Source organism: Carcharhinus amblyrhynchos, chromosome 1 (assembly GCF_965287045.1).
Source record: "Carcharhinus amblyrhynchos chromosome 1, sCarAmb.v2.hapA, whole genome shotgun sequence".
NCBI classification, from domain to species: domain Eukaryota; kingdom Metazoa; phylum Chordata; class Chondrichthyes; order Carcharhiniformes; family Carcharhinidae; genus Carcharhinus; species Carcharhinus amblyrhynchos.
Genome location: NC_137324.1, coordinates 56,584,164 through 56,597,176, shown reverse-complemented (window position 1 = coordinate 56,597,176; position 13,013 = coordinate 56,584,164). Strand labels below are relative to the sequence as shown.

Below are 13,013 nucleotides of genomic sequence, written 5' to 3'. Positions count from 1 at the left end.
AAAGATACAAAAATCTGAGGTCGCGTACCAACCGACTCAAGAACAGCTTCTTCCTTGCTGCTATCAGACTCTTGAATGGACCTATCTTGTATTAAGTTGATTTTTCTCTGCATCCTAGTTATGACTGTAACACTACATTTTGCATCCTCTCTTTTCCTTCCCATATACAGTTTGCTTTGTCTGTATAGCACACAAGAAATAATTTTTTCACTGTATACTAATACATGCAACAATAATAAATACTGTGTGGAGTTTGCACGTTCTACCTGTGTCGGCGTGGATTTCCCCCGAGTGCACTGGTTTCCTCCCACGCTCCAAAGATGTGCAGGTTCGGTTGATTGGCCACGTTACAATTGCCCCTTAGTGTCAGGAAACTAACTGGTTAATATGTGGAGTTACAGGAATAGGGCCCGGGTGGGATTGTTGTTAGTGCAGGCTCAATGGCCAAATGGCCTCCTTCTGCACTGTAGCGATTCTAAATCAAATCATTACTCTGACATTATGCCTCTGGTCTTAGACTCTAAAGGATACAATCTCTTGGTGTTTATGCTGTCAAGCCCCTGAGAATCCAAGATATCTCAAAAATGTTGTCTCTCATTCTTAGAAACCCCAGTGAGTATAAGCCCAACCTACTCAACCTTTCCTCCACATTTGGGATCAACCTCATGAACCTTCTCTAGACTGCCTCCAATGCCAGTATATCTTTCCTTCGATAATGGGACCAAGACTGTTCAGAGTATTCTAGGACATCCTCATCATATGATAGATTTGCTTATGTCAAGTTGAATAATGCAGCATGGTTTTTGATGATTTGATTGAGAAGAAAACAAGCCTTAACACTTTCCACCCAGCAGAAGGACAGGTGTGGAAGTAAATCGACAATCAAGCACTCATTGTGTGCAAGTGATTCTGCCATATCGTAGGAATCCTATACACAACATCCTAATTCTGTGACTTCACATCTTGCTCTAGCCAGCAGGCACCAGGTCCCAGTAAGATAGTTCGAATTTGGGAGCACTTAATTAGCATAAGTCTACCTGCTGCGAAGTTTGTATAGGAACATGTATCAAATAAATGCCTCTAGAAAGTCTAGTTTTAAGGAGAACTCCACAGAGAGTAACTCTACTGTTCTTACAGAAGGGTGATTGGAGATTTAAACACAGTAGATTGGCTAAGGAAGCCAAATGTTACTGGATTGTTTATCTAGTAACATCCAGCTTTCAAAAGCTCTGAATAGCTAAAAGGGACCTACAAAAAACTTTTTCCACTGATTAATATTACCTTTGAGGTCTACAGTTCTTTTCATACCAGAATCACTACTTTGTGCATAGAACTGAAAGCAAGCCAAAAAACCAGAAACAAGAGCTCAACTACGCCACCATTTCAGCCAAGCTACAACATTAGACCAACTAAGGCTGTGGCTATTTAAGGTACTGTAACTTAGGGAGCTACATGGTCTGAATAGTTCTTCATGTTTCAGATAAATTCCTAATAATCCTCCAAAAGGCCATACGATGACCAGGAAGTTTCCAACTTTCAATTGGGAAGCAGCAGATATCCTATCTGAGTTTATTTGTTTTGACAACATGTAGAGCTGTGTTTTCTGGATCTTCTGCAACCAGACAAACAAGACCTAAAAATTAAAATTGTTAAAAGGTGATGAAGGCCTCCACAAACTAAACACTTCAGGTCTATCAAATAATGACCTTACAAAGCCAGATAAAATATGGTCAACACACAACGATCAATTACGAGCGAGGCTCAAATTCGGAATACACTATCTGGAATCTATGGATGCAACCCTACCTACCGTTCATGCCACTCTCCTGCCGCAGCAAGATCGGAGAATTCGGCGGTCAGCCAAATCTCCGTTCACTGCAACGGGATGGGAAAACTAGACCTTCTAGAGGCACCTATTTAATACCTGTTCCTATACAAACTTTGCAGTAGGTAGACTTATGCTAATTAAAGTCCCAATTCCAGCCCATATCTTTTAGACAACAACCAACAGAGACCATTGATCAATTCAAAAATCTTTTTCAAAATGGAAGTATGGATTGACAATATGGCACCTTTCTGTGTTTGTTCAAACCTTGTCAGAGTTCACAATGAAGAGTCATTAAAATGCTAGGACTCCATGGATGTCCATTGCATCTTACAGGTGAGAAAAACTGTTTTACCTCTGTGGAAACATGAGACAGGAAGGGGCATCAATGGAAACAATGTAATTAACTTCTCTGCTTGGTGAGACGATGATTCATCAAAATTAACATTGCAGTCATTTTGTTTTGGTTGTGATAAAGAAAAGCTGTGAAAGCCAGGTATCACAACCCCATGAAGAATTCTGAGAGACATCATCAGTGGCTTCTCTCTGGCACTGACAGTCACAGAGAAAGATTATCCAGGAATTCACTGCTGTTTTGCTGAGAAGAATCTAGGCAATCCTCCAGTGTTCTAACCACAGAATTAGTGAGGAACAAGAAGCTTTCTCTTTCTCTCCAACAACTTGCTTGACCTCCTGAGTCCACATGAAAGACGCAAACAGTGACTAGTCGACTGCAGAAGCCTTCACAACTGCTAAACCGAACCTCAATTTTCAATCTCTTCACTTTGAAAAGAAGGAATTCAAGCAACAGGCCCACAACGTGTAAGTTAGGTGGATTAGCCATGGTAAATGCATGGAGTTTCAGGGACTGTGGGGTAATGGGAATAGTGTGGAGGTGGTTGGATCTGGGCAAGATACTCCTTCACAGAATTGGGGCAGGCTCAATAGACAGAAAAGCCTCCTTCTGCACTGTAAGGACACTACAGCTTCCATGGCAATGATATCCCATAGCGACTAATCTGAAAACTTATTAAATATCTTTCTTTATCCGCTTTTTAATCTTATCTGCATTTTCGGGGTGAACTTTTATCACTTACACTTAAATAACTCATACTAGTAGTTTCATCATAAAGTAACCTTTATCTTCAAGAATAAAGCTTAACTGCTGGGTTATGTTTAAATTGAATCACTCGCAAATTAAAAAGGGACGACATACACACATACAAATTATTACCTCATGGGCCATTTTAAGGAAACACATTCTCTGTGGCAGTGACATACAGGTTGATGCAAAACAGTGACTCACAAGTTAATCCACAATAAAATATAAATGGGCAAAGCTTTTTGTTCAATGGGGGGTATGAAGTATTACTGCCATTTTTGGGGAATTTTCTAAAAGTGTCAAGGATTGATTTGGAGGTGAAGAAATTGGGGAAACAGCAGAGAAAGACATTGTGCCATTTCCCCAATGGGTTCCTACCATCTTACACTTTTCCCAGAGGTAGCTTCTGTGCAGTGATGACGGCCTGCCCAGCAGGAAGCCAATTAAGCTTACTGAAAAAGCAATAGCAACAAATTTCAAGGGCAATGTAATTTTGATAGCATTGCACAGGCCCCAAGCAGTTTCAGAACGTCAGCTGCTCAGTGAAGGTGGCTGCACATTGGCAGGGCTATCAGTTGTCTCAGCTTCTCCTTGCAGCCATTTTGCTTTGGCTCCTTTGAGGCTTTCACCTCTGCAGCACACTGATACTCCAGTTGCAGCGAAAGCTGCTGATTGGCCTATCTGTCAAGAAGCAGTGATCTCTTTTATTGCTGGGTGTTAGAAATAAAGTATAGATTTAGGTGAGTTTAACTTAGTATTTTTGTATCAGAAAGGGTAACACTCTAGCTGGACTCAGGTTAAACAAAGGCGTTTGCATGTATGGGGATTTTTCATTTCAGTTCAAGCTGAGGCTGTAATTCTCAGAATCATACATCCCACGCTTGCTCACAGTGACAACGGAGAATTTGCCGCTCAACCAAATCTGTTCACAACAGCAGGACCAGAAAATCCCAGCCTGTCAGGAGACAGTTTGTAATGAGGGAAGTAAACATGAGCTTGGAGAAAGAATGAGCTGCTGCTTAGCAACCAGGGGACACTTTAAGAAAATACTTTGCACATTTTAACTGATTTCAAAAGGCAGATGGTGCTAGAAGCAGGGAAGCCATACTGCAGAGTTAAAATCAAAATGCTGTAGTTCCTGGAATTTGAAACAAAAACAGAAAATGCTGGAAAATCTCAGCAATTCTGACAGCATCTGGGGAGAAAAAGAATAGAACCAACATTTGGCGTCTCAATGACCCTTCGTCAGAGCTCTGACACTGCTCTGTCATCCAGACTCGAAACATTGGCTCTATTCTCTCTCCACAGAAGCTGTCAGACCTGCTGAAATTTTCCAGCATTTTTCTGTGTTTGATCCATACTGTGGAATAATGAGCAAGAAGTCCAGAGAAGCTCAAGGACAGTTAGTTCTTGAAATTAGAGAATGAAGAGAAGTTTTCAAGAACATTGAAGTAAAAAGGAACAAAGAGAAACTGCAATTGGTACTGGGCACTACTTCTTAAAGTCAGACCTGGAAAGGACACAGCTGATGTGATTAGACAGAGAAAAGCCACATTTCTGAAGGAATCATAATGTTTAAGTTTATTTATTATTGTCACAAGTAGGCTTACACTAACACTGCAATGAAGTTACTTTGAAAATCCCCAAGTAACTCGACACCTGTTTGGGTATACTGAGGGAGAATTTAACATGGCCAATGTACCTAACCAGTACATCTTTCGGAATGTGGGGGGAAGCCAGAGTACCCACAGGAAATCCATGCAGACATGGAGAAAATATGCAGACTTCGCACAGACAGTGACCCAAGCTGGGAATCGAACTTGGGTCCCTGACGTTGAGGTAGCAATGTTTGCCACTATGCTGCTGAGCCGGTTTGGCGTCCTTATTTCCAGTATTTAAAACAGTAGTGTGCTGTTGGGGACTGAATATCTGAGAGTTTATGTGGAAATTTACATGAATGTGGCAATTCAAGGCACAGAAATATGGGAAGGAGAGTTGGGAAACCTGGAGGCAGATCCTATCAAAACAGCTAAGAGAAAGCCTTGTTTGAAAGGAGAGGTGGAAACCTTGGAAGTAGATACTTCATGCAAACAACTGAGGGAAAGCATTGATTGAAAGAAGATTTTGCATCTTTTGAGAGTATAGAAACACTTATGCGATAATCATCTGGGAGGCATTTGAGGAGAAATCCACATAAGATCGATTGACTGGTATCTGCCACTGGGTTTCAGAGTAGGATGTTACCTGGCCATAGTTAGCTTGTTTGGTTACAGGGACTATGTGTTTATTGAGAACATTTTAGTGTAACATATACTGTAATCTGTGCAATCCCCTGTAATCTGTGTAATCCTTAAAATTCAAAAACATTGGTGAAAATAAGTGGGAGTGTAGAGGTATCATGTTATAGGCAAGCTTTTCATGTTTAATAAATGTTTTGTCTTGCCGTTAAATGATAATTGCCAGTCCTGTCTCTCTGTTCTGCCATGTTTTTGAAAGAAAAAAGTAAAAAGTTACAAGCTTTTGAGTCAGGATTCCATCATGATACCTTCCGTCCAGTAATAACACCAACTGGGGTCATAACACTTCTTCCCTCCCAACCCATCTGCTGACACTAATTGAACAGCAAAGTTCAAAGTGGCCTGATGATAGGTCATCTTTTGGAAAATTGACCTGGAAATCATCCTGTTCTGAAGCTGGATTATAGGACCATATATTAAACCAATGGTTGAAAATATATGACTGGAAAATACAGTCCTTTATCTGTGATAGATGTCTCTTATAGAAGCAGGAAGCTACATGATCTTTTAGCTTGCCTGCGTATTGCAATATCTTGCTTCAGTAAATTTACCATTTTGTGAAACTATTCTAAATCTGTAGTGGAAATATGGTGAACTTTTGATATGGTTTTCTATGGTCTGTATTATCCATATCTTGGGTTTTCCACGAGCAATGCGTACTAATTATGTGATAAACATTTAAATATTTCAGCTGGGTCAGAAGTATAAGTGAAGACTAAAACCAGCTTGAAAGGCAATAAATTCAGTGAACAATTGTTTGAACTTGCAGTTCAAATGGTGCTGGTGTGCAAAGAGAAACTGCTGCAAGTGACACTCTGTATATGCTTAGATAGATAAAAATGAAATTACGTAAGGACAATCTCATCCAGCTGGATGACAGCAGAAGGATGTTGGAGGAGGAAGGTGTGGTTATCCATGTCAAAAGCTACATTTGGATCAAGAAAGACAAGGAGGGAATGTTTACATTTGTCACAGTCACATAGGATTCTATTTATTATGTAATTCTACTTTGATCAAGCGTTGCCATGGACAAAGCTAAGAAACAATTGCAGATGATGCAAATAAAAAATAAACAATGATTAAGTATAATTACAATCAAATTCAGAAGCAATACACTGCAGATACATTAAAGCAATTAGTAAGGGAGCAAGTAAAAAAGAGGAAATGTGTGTAAATGAAACATATCCTGGTCTTGGGCTGCATGTCATAAAGCTAAGAAACAATAATACTGTTCTTAACCACTGGATTTAGGGCACAAATGTTATAATATTTAATATAAGTGATATAAGTTACCAAAAAAAGCTATTAAAAGTGGTATTATTCAATGGTTTGGAAGAACAAAGGAACTGTTTGCAAAGAGATTTTTTTCCAATATATTTCTGCAAAATGCAAGCTAAAAAGGTATTTTGAATTATGTTCAAGCTACTTTACCTCATCAGATTGCCGAATGCACTTCAGTGGTATCCATACATTGCCTACCATTGTATCCCAGATTAGCCCTTTGTTCCAGACCTCAACGATCAAACCAAGTTCCAATCGGCTGATCTCACTGTGGAAAACAAAATGAATGCATTGTTAAATCGCAAACCCGATCGCCTCATGGTCTTTGCAAAGACAAACAAACTACTGCCAGAACACAGCTGTACCTTTCAGTGTGTAAGAAACACTTAAATCTGCAAGAGGCATTTGTGAGTCCACCAAGAGACTCAAACAAGCTGACAGCTGAAGACTAGCCCCGAATCTATATCTCATGGCACATAAAAACTAACAATGCACTGAAAGATGGACAAGCTCATAACTTAAGCTACAGGTCACACCCAATGTTTTTTTATTTACATTGTAATCAAAAAATCCTAGAGTATTTAGCAAGTTTGCAAGAATGGCACATATTATAATTTCAGAAGGAGAATATGAGTACCCAAGGTGAGATTTATTTATTTTCACATTGAGGATACCCTCCATTGTGTGTTGTGTGGCACTATCACTGTGCTGAATTGGATAGATTTCAAATAGATCTCACAATTCATGACTGGGTATCCATGACACAATCTGGGCCATTAGCAGCAGCCAAATAGTACTCAACGCAACGTGTCTCCTCATGGCCTAGCATATCCCCCACTCTAGCATTACCACCAAGCCAGGGGATCAACAACAGTTCAATGAAGAGTGCAGGAGGGCATGCCAGGAGCAGCACTATGCATATCTAAAAATGAGGTGTCAAGCTGGTGAAGCTACAACACAGGAATATGCACGCGCCAAAGAGCATAAGCAGAAGCAAGACACAGAGCTTTGGTTCCACAACCAACAGATCAGATCTAAACTTTGCAGTCTGCCACAATGAGTCATGAATGGTGAAGGACAATTAAATGACTCACTGAAGAAGGCAGCTCCACAAAGATGGGGGAAGCCCAGCACAGCAGTGCAAATGCTGAAGTGTCAAGTGAATGAGACACTTCAGGCTCCTCTGGAGATCCGAGCATCACACAAACTTGCCTTCAGCCAATTCAATTCATTACATGTGAAATGGTTGAAGGCACTGGATCCTGACAATATTCCAGCAACAGTGCTGTGAGTGTTAGTCGTAGAGGCATACAGTGCAAAAAAGGCACTTTGGCCGATCGAGTCTACGCCAACAATAACTACCACTAAAGGCATGCAAATCCCATTTTCCTGCACTTGTCCTGTGTCCTTGAATGTTATGATATTTCACGTGATCATCCAAATATTTTTTAACGGTTGTAAGGTTTCCGTCCTCCACTACCTTCCCCGGATGTGCATGCCAGATTCCCACCAGTGGATTTTGTTTTCTCAAAACTCTTGTGAATCGCCCACCTCTTATCCTAAAACTATGTCCCCTCTTGATTGACCCTCAACCAAGGGTCCCTACTCACCCTTTTTATACTCATATTCTTATACACCACAATTACGTCCCCGTCAGCCTTCTCTGCTCAAAAGGCTGTCTTTCCTTATAGCTCAAATGCTCCATCCCAGGCAACATGCCGTTGAACCTCCTCTGTACTCCCTCTAATACCCCAGTGCTGCAAATTGAAGTTTACTAGCATTTTCTGTTTTTATTTCAGATTTCCAGCATCCTTAGTATTTTATGTCTATTATTATCTGGATCTTCATTTGGTGAATAGAGCATATTTGTGTGAGTTCGAAGAAAAAAACTGGGTTGTTTACCATTGTGAAGGAGGTCATTGGTACTTTGTAGGGAAGTAACCAGGAATTGTCATACTTAATCATCTATAACAAGTTATATCATATGCTATAGTCAGTATTCAATTGTGACATTTTGACAGCTTAGCTCTGTCGTGCGCATAAATATTTTAGACAGAGCATCCCAATGACTACTAGCTATTCTAAATCCCCAAAACCAGTTGTCATCGTAACACCCCAGGTTGCTGTACATCTGAGGAACTCTGTCTGAGTAGCACTGTGGTGCGTGAATATTTTAGACCCAGTGTTTAACCACTAGCTGTGCAAAGTTTCCCAGAACATATGATCCTTCACCATAAAATCTCAGTGGTATTCTGATGAGTTCTAATCTTTTGAAAAATATAATTGTTCATCAGAAGAAAAAGGTATGTATTTTGATTGTTAAATATTTATCAATTTAATACAGCCGGATTGACAAATCTGAGAATGCCTTTTAAAACCTTATAGCCCACAAACTCCTAGAAAGATTGGTTTGGAGATATTGAAGGGTTTGCTGATTTGCAGGTAAGGCCACGGAGGGATTTAAACATGGCACCATAGCCCAGTGGCTAGCACTGCTGCCTCTCAGCGTCAGAGACCTGGATTCAATTCTAGCCTTGGGTGACTGTGTGTGAAATTTGTATGTACTCCCCAGTGGGTTTCCTCCTGCTGCTCTGATTTCACCCCACAATCCAAAAATGTGTAGGTTAGGTGAATTAGCCATGGTAAATGCATGGAGTTTCAGGGATAGGGCAGAGGGGAGGGGCTGGTGGGATGCTCTTTCAGAAAGTTGGTGCAGACTCGATGGACTCTTTCTGCACTGTGGGGATTCTATGGTTCTACAAGGTGTTCTACAAGGATGGAAATTTTAGACACTGATGGATTAGGAAGCAGTGTATCTCAATAAGATTCAGTATGATGGGTTAATTTGGATTCATGGAATTTGGATTAAATAGGATGAAAGCACCAAAGCTTCACAAGATTGAAGCTGATAGAGAACTGAGGATGGGAGGCCAGTCAAAATAAGTAATTGTAGTGATCGTGGTATGGTTAAGAGGTTCAGCAGCATATAGGCTAATGTAGGAGTGGAGGCAGGCAACATTAAGATTGTGCAAGTACATGATTTTTATCATGAAGAATGTAATAATTCTTGTCCACCAATTAAGGGAAAAGCTATAACATTTATTTACAGGTAAAGGCTGTACAGAGGCTTGCAGTCAGCTGTAGTCAACTCCTGAGATTGTTATGGAACAGAAAACTGAGCTCACCAAGGTGATCTCCTATCCTGCTCCCCGATTAGTTTCCCTGGGTCAAGTGACCCTTACTCTGCAAATTGATCCTCAAAGAGACAATCACCACATCCCTGCCTCCTAAGTCCTTTTATGCAAATATCAATATTCAAGTTACACAGTATAAGATAATTAAACATTTAGTCAATTATAAGTTAAGTCTTTCAGGAGGTTTCCAAATCCTTGTGGTGCAGTGTTATTCCTTTGCCTGGAGTCCTTCCACAGGATTGCTGACAGCCAAAACCACAATGACGGGTGCCTCTTCAGGCCCAGGCAGTTCAATTTTATCTGTTTACATGGAGACGTCGGTGATACCTGCCGCAGCATAACCAGATACTTCAGTGCCAGTACTGATGGCAGTCCTGGCTGCTGGGCAACTGTCACTCTCTCAAATGGTCTACGTTTTTCTGGACAAGCCTTCCTTCGACATCCACTTGATAACACAGCGACTGGTTTTGTCTACAATGAGTCCAGGAACCCATCTCAACCCACTTCCAAAATTCTTCACATACACAGCCTCATCCATTGAAAAAGACCACATTGACTGACATGAATCATGGTTTGTCTTATGGCTGTTTTGGTGGGGCTCTACCCTCTCTGGAAAATTTGGAAATGCGATGCTCAGTCTTGTTATGAAACAATGGTTCATTAACAACTCTGCTGGGGCTCCCGTTGTTGCAGGTGCCATGGTCCCATAGCGCAGAAGGAATTGAGAGATTCTGGTCTCCACGGTCCCTCCTGACTGCTTCTTTAGGGCAGTCTTAAAGGTTTGGACTGCTCGTTCAGCTAATCTGTTGGATGCTGGGCGTTAAGGCACAGTCCTAATGTGCTTGGTACCATTGAAGGCAGTGGAATGCTGAAACTCAGTACTCATGAAGACTGTTCCATTATCAACCACTAAGTTCAGGTATCCCATGGTTGGAAAAACATTGGAGTAATTTCTAAACTGTCAGGTGCAATGTCAGAAACTTCACCTCAAACACTTCTGTCCACTTTGTTCATCGTCAAGGGGCAAAAACACTATGCCCGTGAATGAACCAATAGAATCAATATGGACTCATATCCATGACAGCCAGGTCACACCCAGGGGTGTAGTGGGACTGCAGCAGGCAACCTTTGTTGTAATTGGCATTGTTCATTGTGATTGACTAGCCACTCAACGTCAGCGTCAATGCCAGGCCACCAGACATAACTCCTGATGAATACCTTCATCTTAGATATACCTGGATGGGCGTTGTGTAATTCAGCTCGGAATTCCCACCCTAACTGGTGAAGTGTTACATTTTACATGCTTTGTAACTCCTATCCACCCTTTTCAGCGCTCTCCATTGTCAATGCTATCTCCAACACTCATTTAAAATTTATATCTGCCTCTGAACAAAGAACAAAAAAAATTAAGCACAGGAACAGGCCCTTCAGCCCTCCAAGCCTGCATCGACCCATGCTGGCTGACTTAACTAAAACCCCCTATGCTTCCAGGGACCATATCCTTCTATTCCCATCTCACTCATGTATTTGTCAAGAAACCCCTTAAAAGTCACTACCGTATCCGTTTCCATTACCTCCCCCGGCAACGAGTTCCCACCACTCTCTGTGTAAAAAATCTGCCTCATACATCTCTTTTGAAACTTGCCCCTCGCACCTTAAATCTATGCCCCTGAGTAACTGATTCTTCTGACTATCCATTTTGTCCATGCTTCTCATAATCTTGTAGACTTCTATCAGGTCTCCCCTCAACCTCCATCACTCCAGGGAGAACAAACCAAATTTCTCCAACCTCTCCTCATAGCAAATGCCCTCCATATCAGGCAACATCGTGGTAATTTTTTTCTGTACCCTCTCCAAAGCCTCCACATCCTTCTGGTCATGTGGTGACCAGAAATGAATACTATATTCCAAGTGCGACCTAACTAAAGTTCTATAAAACGTCAACATGACTTGCCTATTTTTAAACTCAATATCCAGGCCGACGAAAGCAAGCATGCCATATGCCTTCTTGATTACATTCTCCACTTGCACTGCCACTTTCAGTGACCTGTGTACCTGTACACCCAGATCCCTTTGCCTACCAATGCTCCTAAGGGTTCTGCCACTTACTGTATATTTCCTATCTATATTAGACCTTCCAAAATGCATTACCTCACATCCTTCCTATACGCAATACTCAAAGTGCAGCCGCACCAGTGTTTTGTACAGTTGCAACATGATGTCATGGTTCCGAAACTCAATCCCTCTACCAATAAAAGCTAACACACTGTACACCTTCTTAACAACCCTATAACCTGGGGTATATCCCATCAGGCCCTGGGGATGTGTCTACCATAATGTTTCTCAAGAACCCCAATACCTTCTTTTTGATCTCAACATGACTCAAACTATCTACACATCCTTTTCCAGACTCATCATCCACCAAGTCCTTCTCTTTGGTAGATACTGACGCAAAGTACTCATTTAATACCTTGATCATTTCCTCTGGCTCCACACATAGATTCCCTCCCTTGTCCCTGAGTGGGCCAACCCTCTCCCTGGCTACCCTCTTCCTCTTTATATATGTGTACAAAGCCTTGGGATTTCCTTTAATCCTGCTGTCCAATCCTTTATCATGACCCCTTTTAGCTCTTCTTACTCCTTGCTTAAGTTTCTTTCTACTTTCTACTCTGCTAGTAACTGGGATGGAATAGCCTCATTATTCATCCCACAGACAAATCTGTCCCACAGCATATTATTCAAAGTGGCTCCAAAGTCGAGGTGTGGCTGAGATTTGCTTTGACTTGGTAATATAAATTGCAATAGGTTCCGCTGGGGCTCTCCCTCTTAAATTAACCTTGAATCTTTAAGATGGAATTGAATTTACCAATTTAACAGTATCACTATTGACTTGGGGTTCAAGCACACTTGGGGTTGTGAAACTGCGAATCAAATTGTTAAGACCTGGGTGCACATGCACTCAGGAGAATTGCTTTTCTCTTCCCCTGCTCCTCTAGTCCCTTGGTCTGAAATTAATAGCCCAAATGCTATATGTATTGTGTTCAGTTCTCCATGGAGGTGTCAAAAATATCTATCCATCCAAATAGGGGCATTTTTGTAATCACTCTTCTTTGTTTCAACTTCACTGGAAGCTGTATATACAATTCAAAGCTCGCTTTAACCCTTGTCATCAATGTAATAATTCTTGTACACCAGTTAAAGGAAAAATAACAACACAATTATTTACAGGTAAAGGCTATAGAGAGGCTTGCAAGCCTTGTGGCTGCAGTCAGTTCCTGAGATTGTTCTGGAACAATCTGGAACCCAAGCTCACC

The 13,013-nt window shown here is 41.2% G+C and overlaps 1 protein-coding gene across 9 annotated transcripts in view; it reads right to left on the bottom strand.

Annotated features, from left to right (window-relative positions):
• LOC145340852 (protein unc-13 homolog B-like) overlaps positions 1-13,013 on the bottom strand; it is a 580,250-nt gene that overhangs the window by 301,435 nt on the left and 265,802 nt on the right. For all 9 annotated transcript variants that reach the window (XM_080185311.1, XM_080185327.1, XM_080185336.1 and 6 more), the window contains one exon: positions 6,656-6,773. In XM_080185311.1, the coding sequence (XP_080041437.1) occupies positions 6,656-6,773 (118 nt within the window). The remainder of the gene's footprint in view (positions 1-6,655; positions 6,774-13,013) is intronic.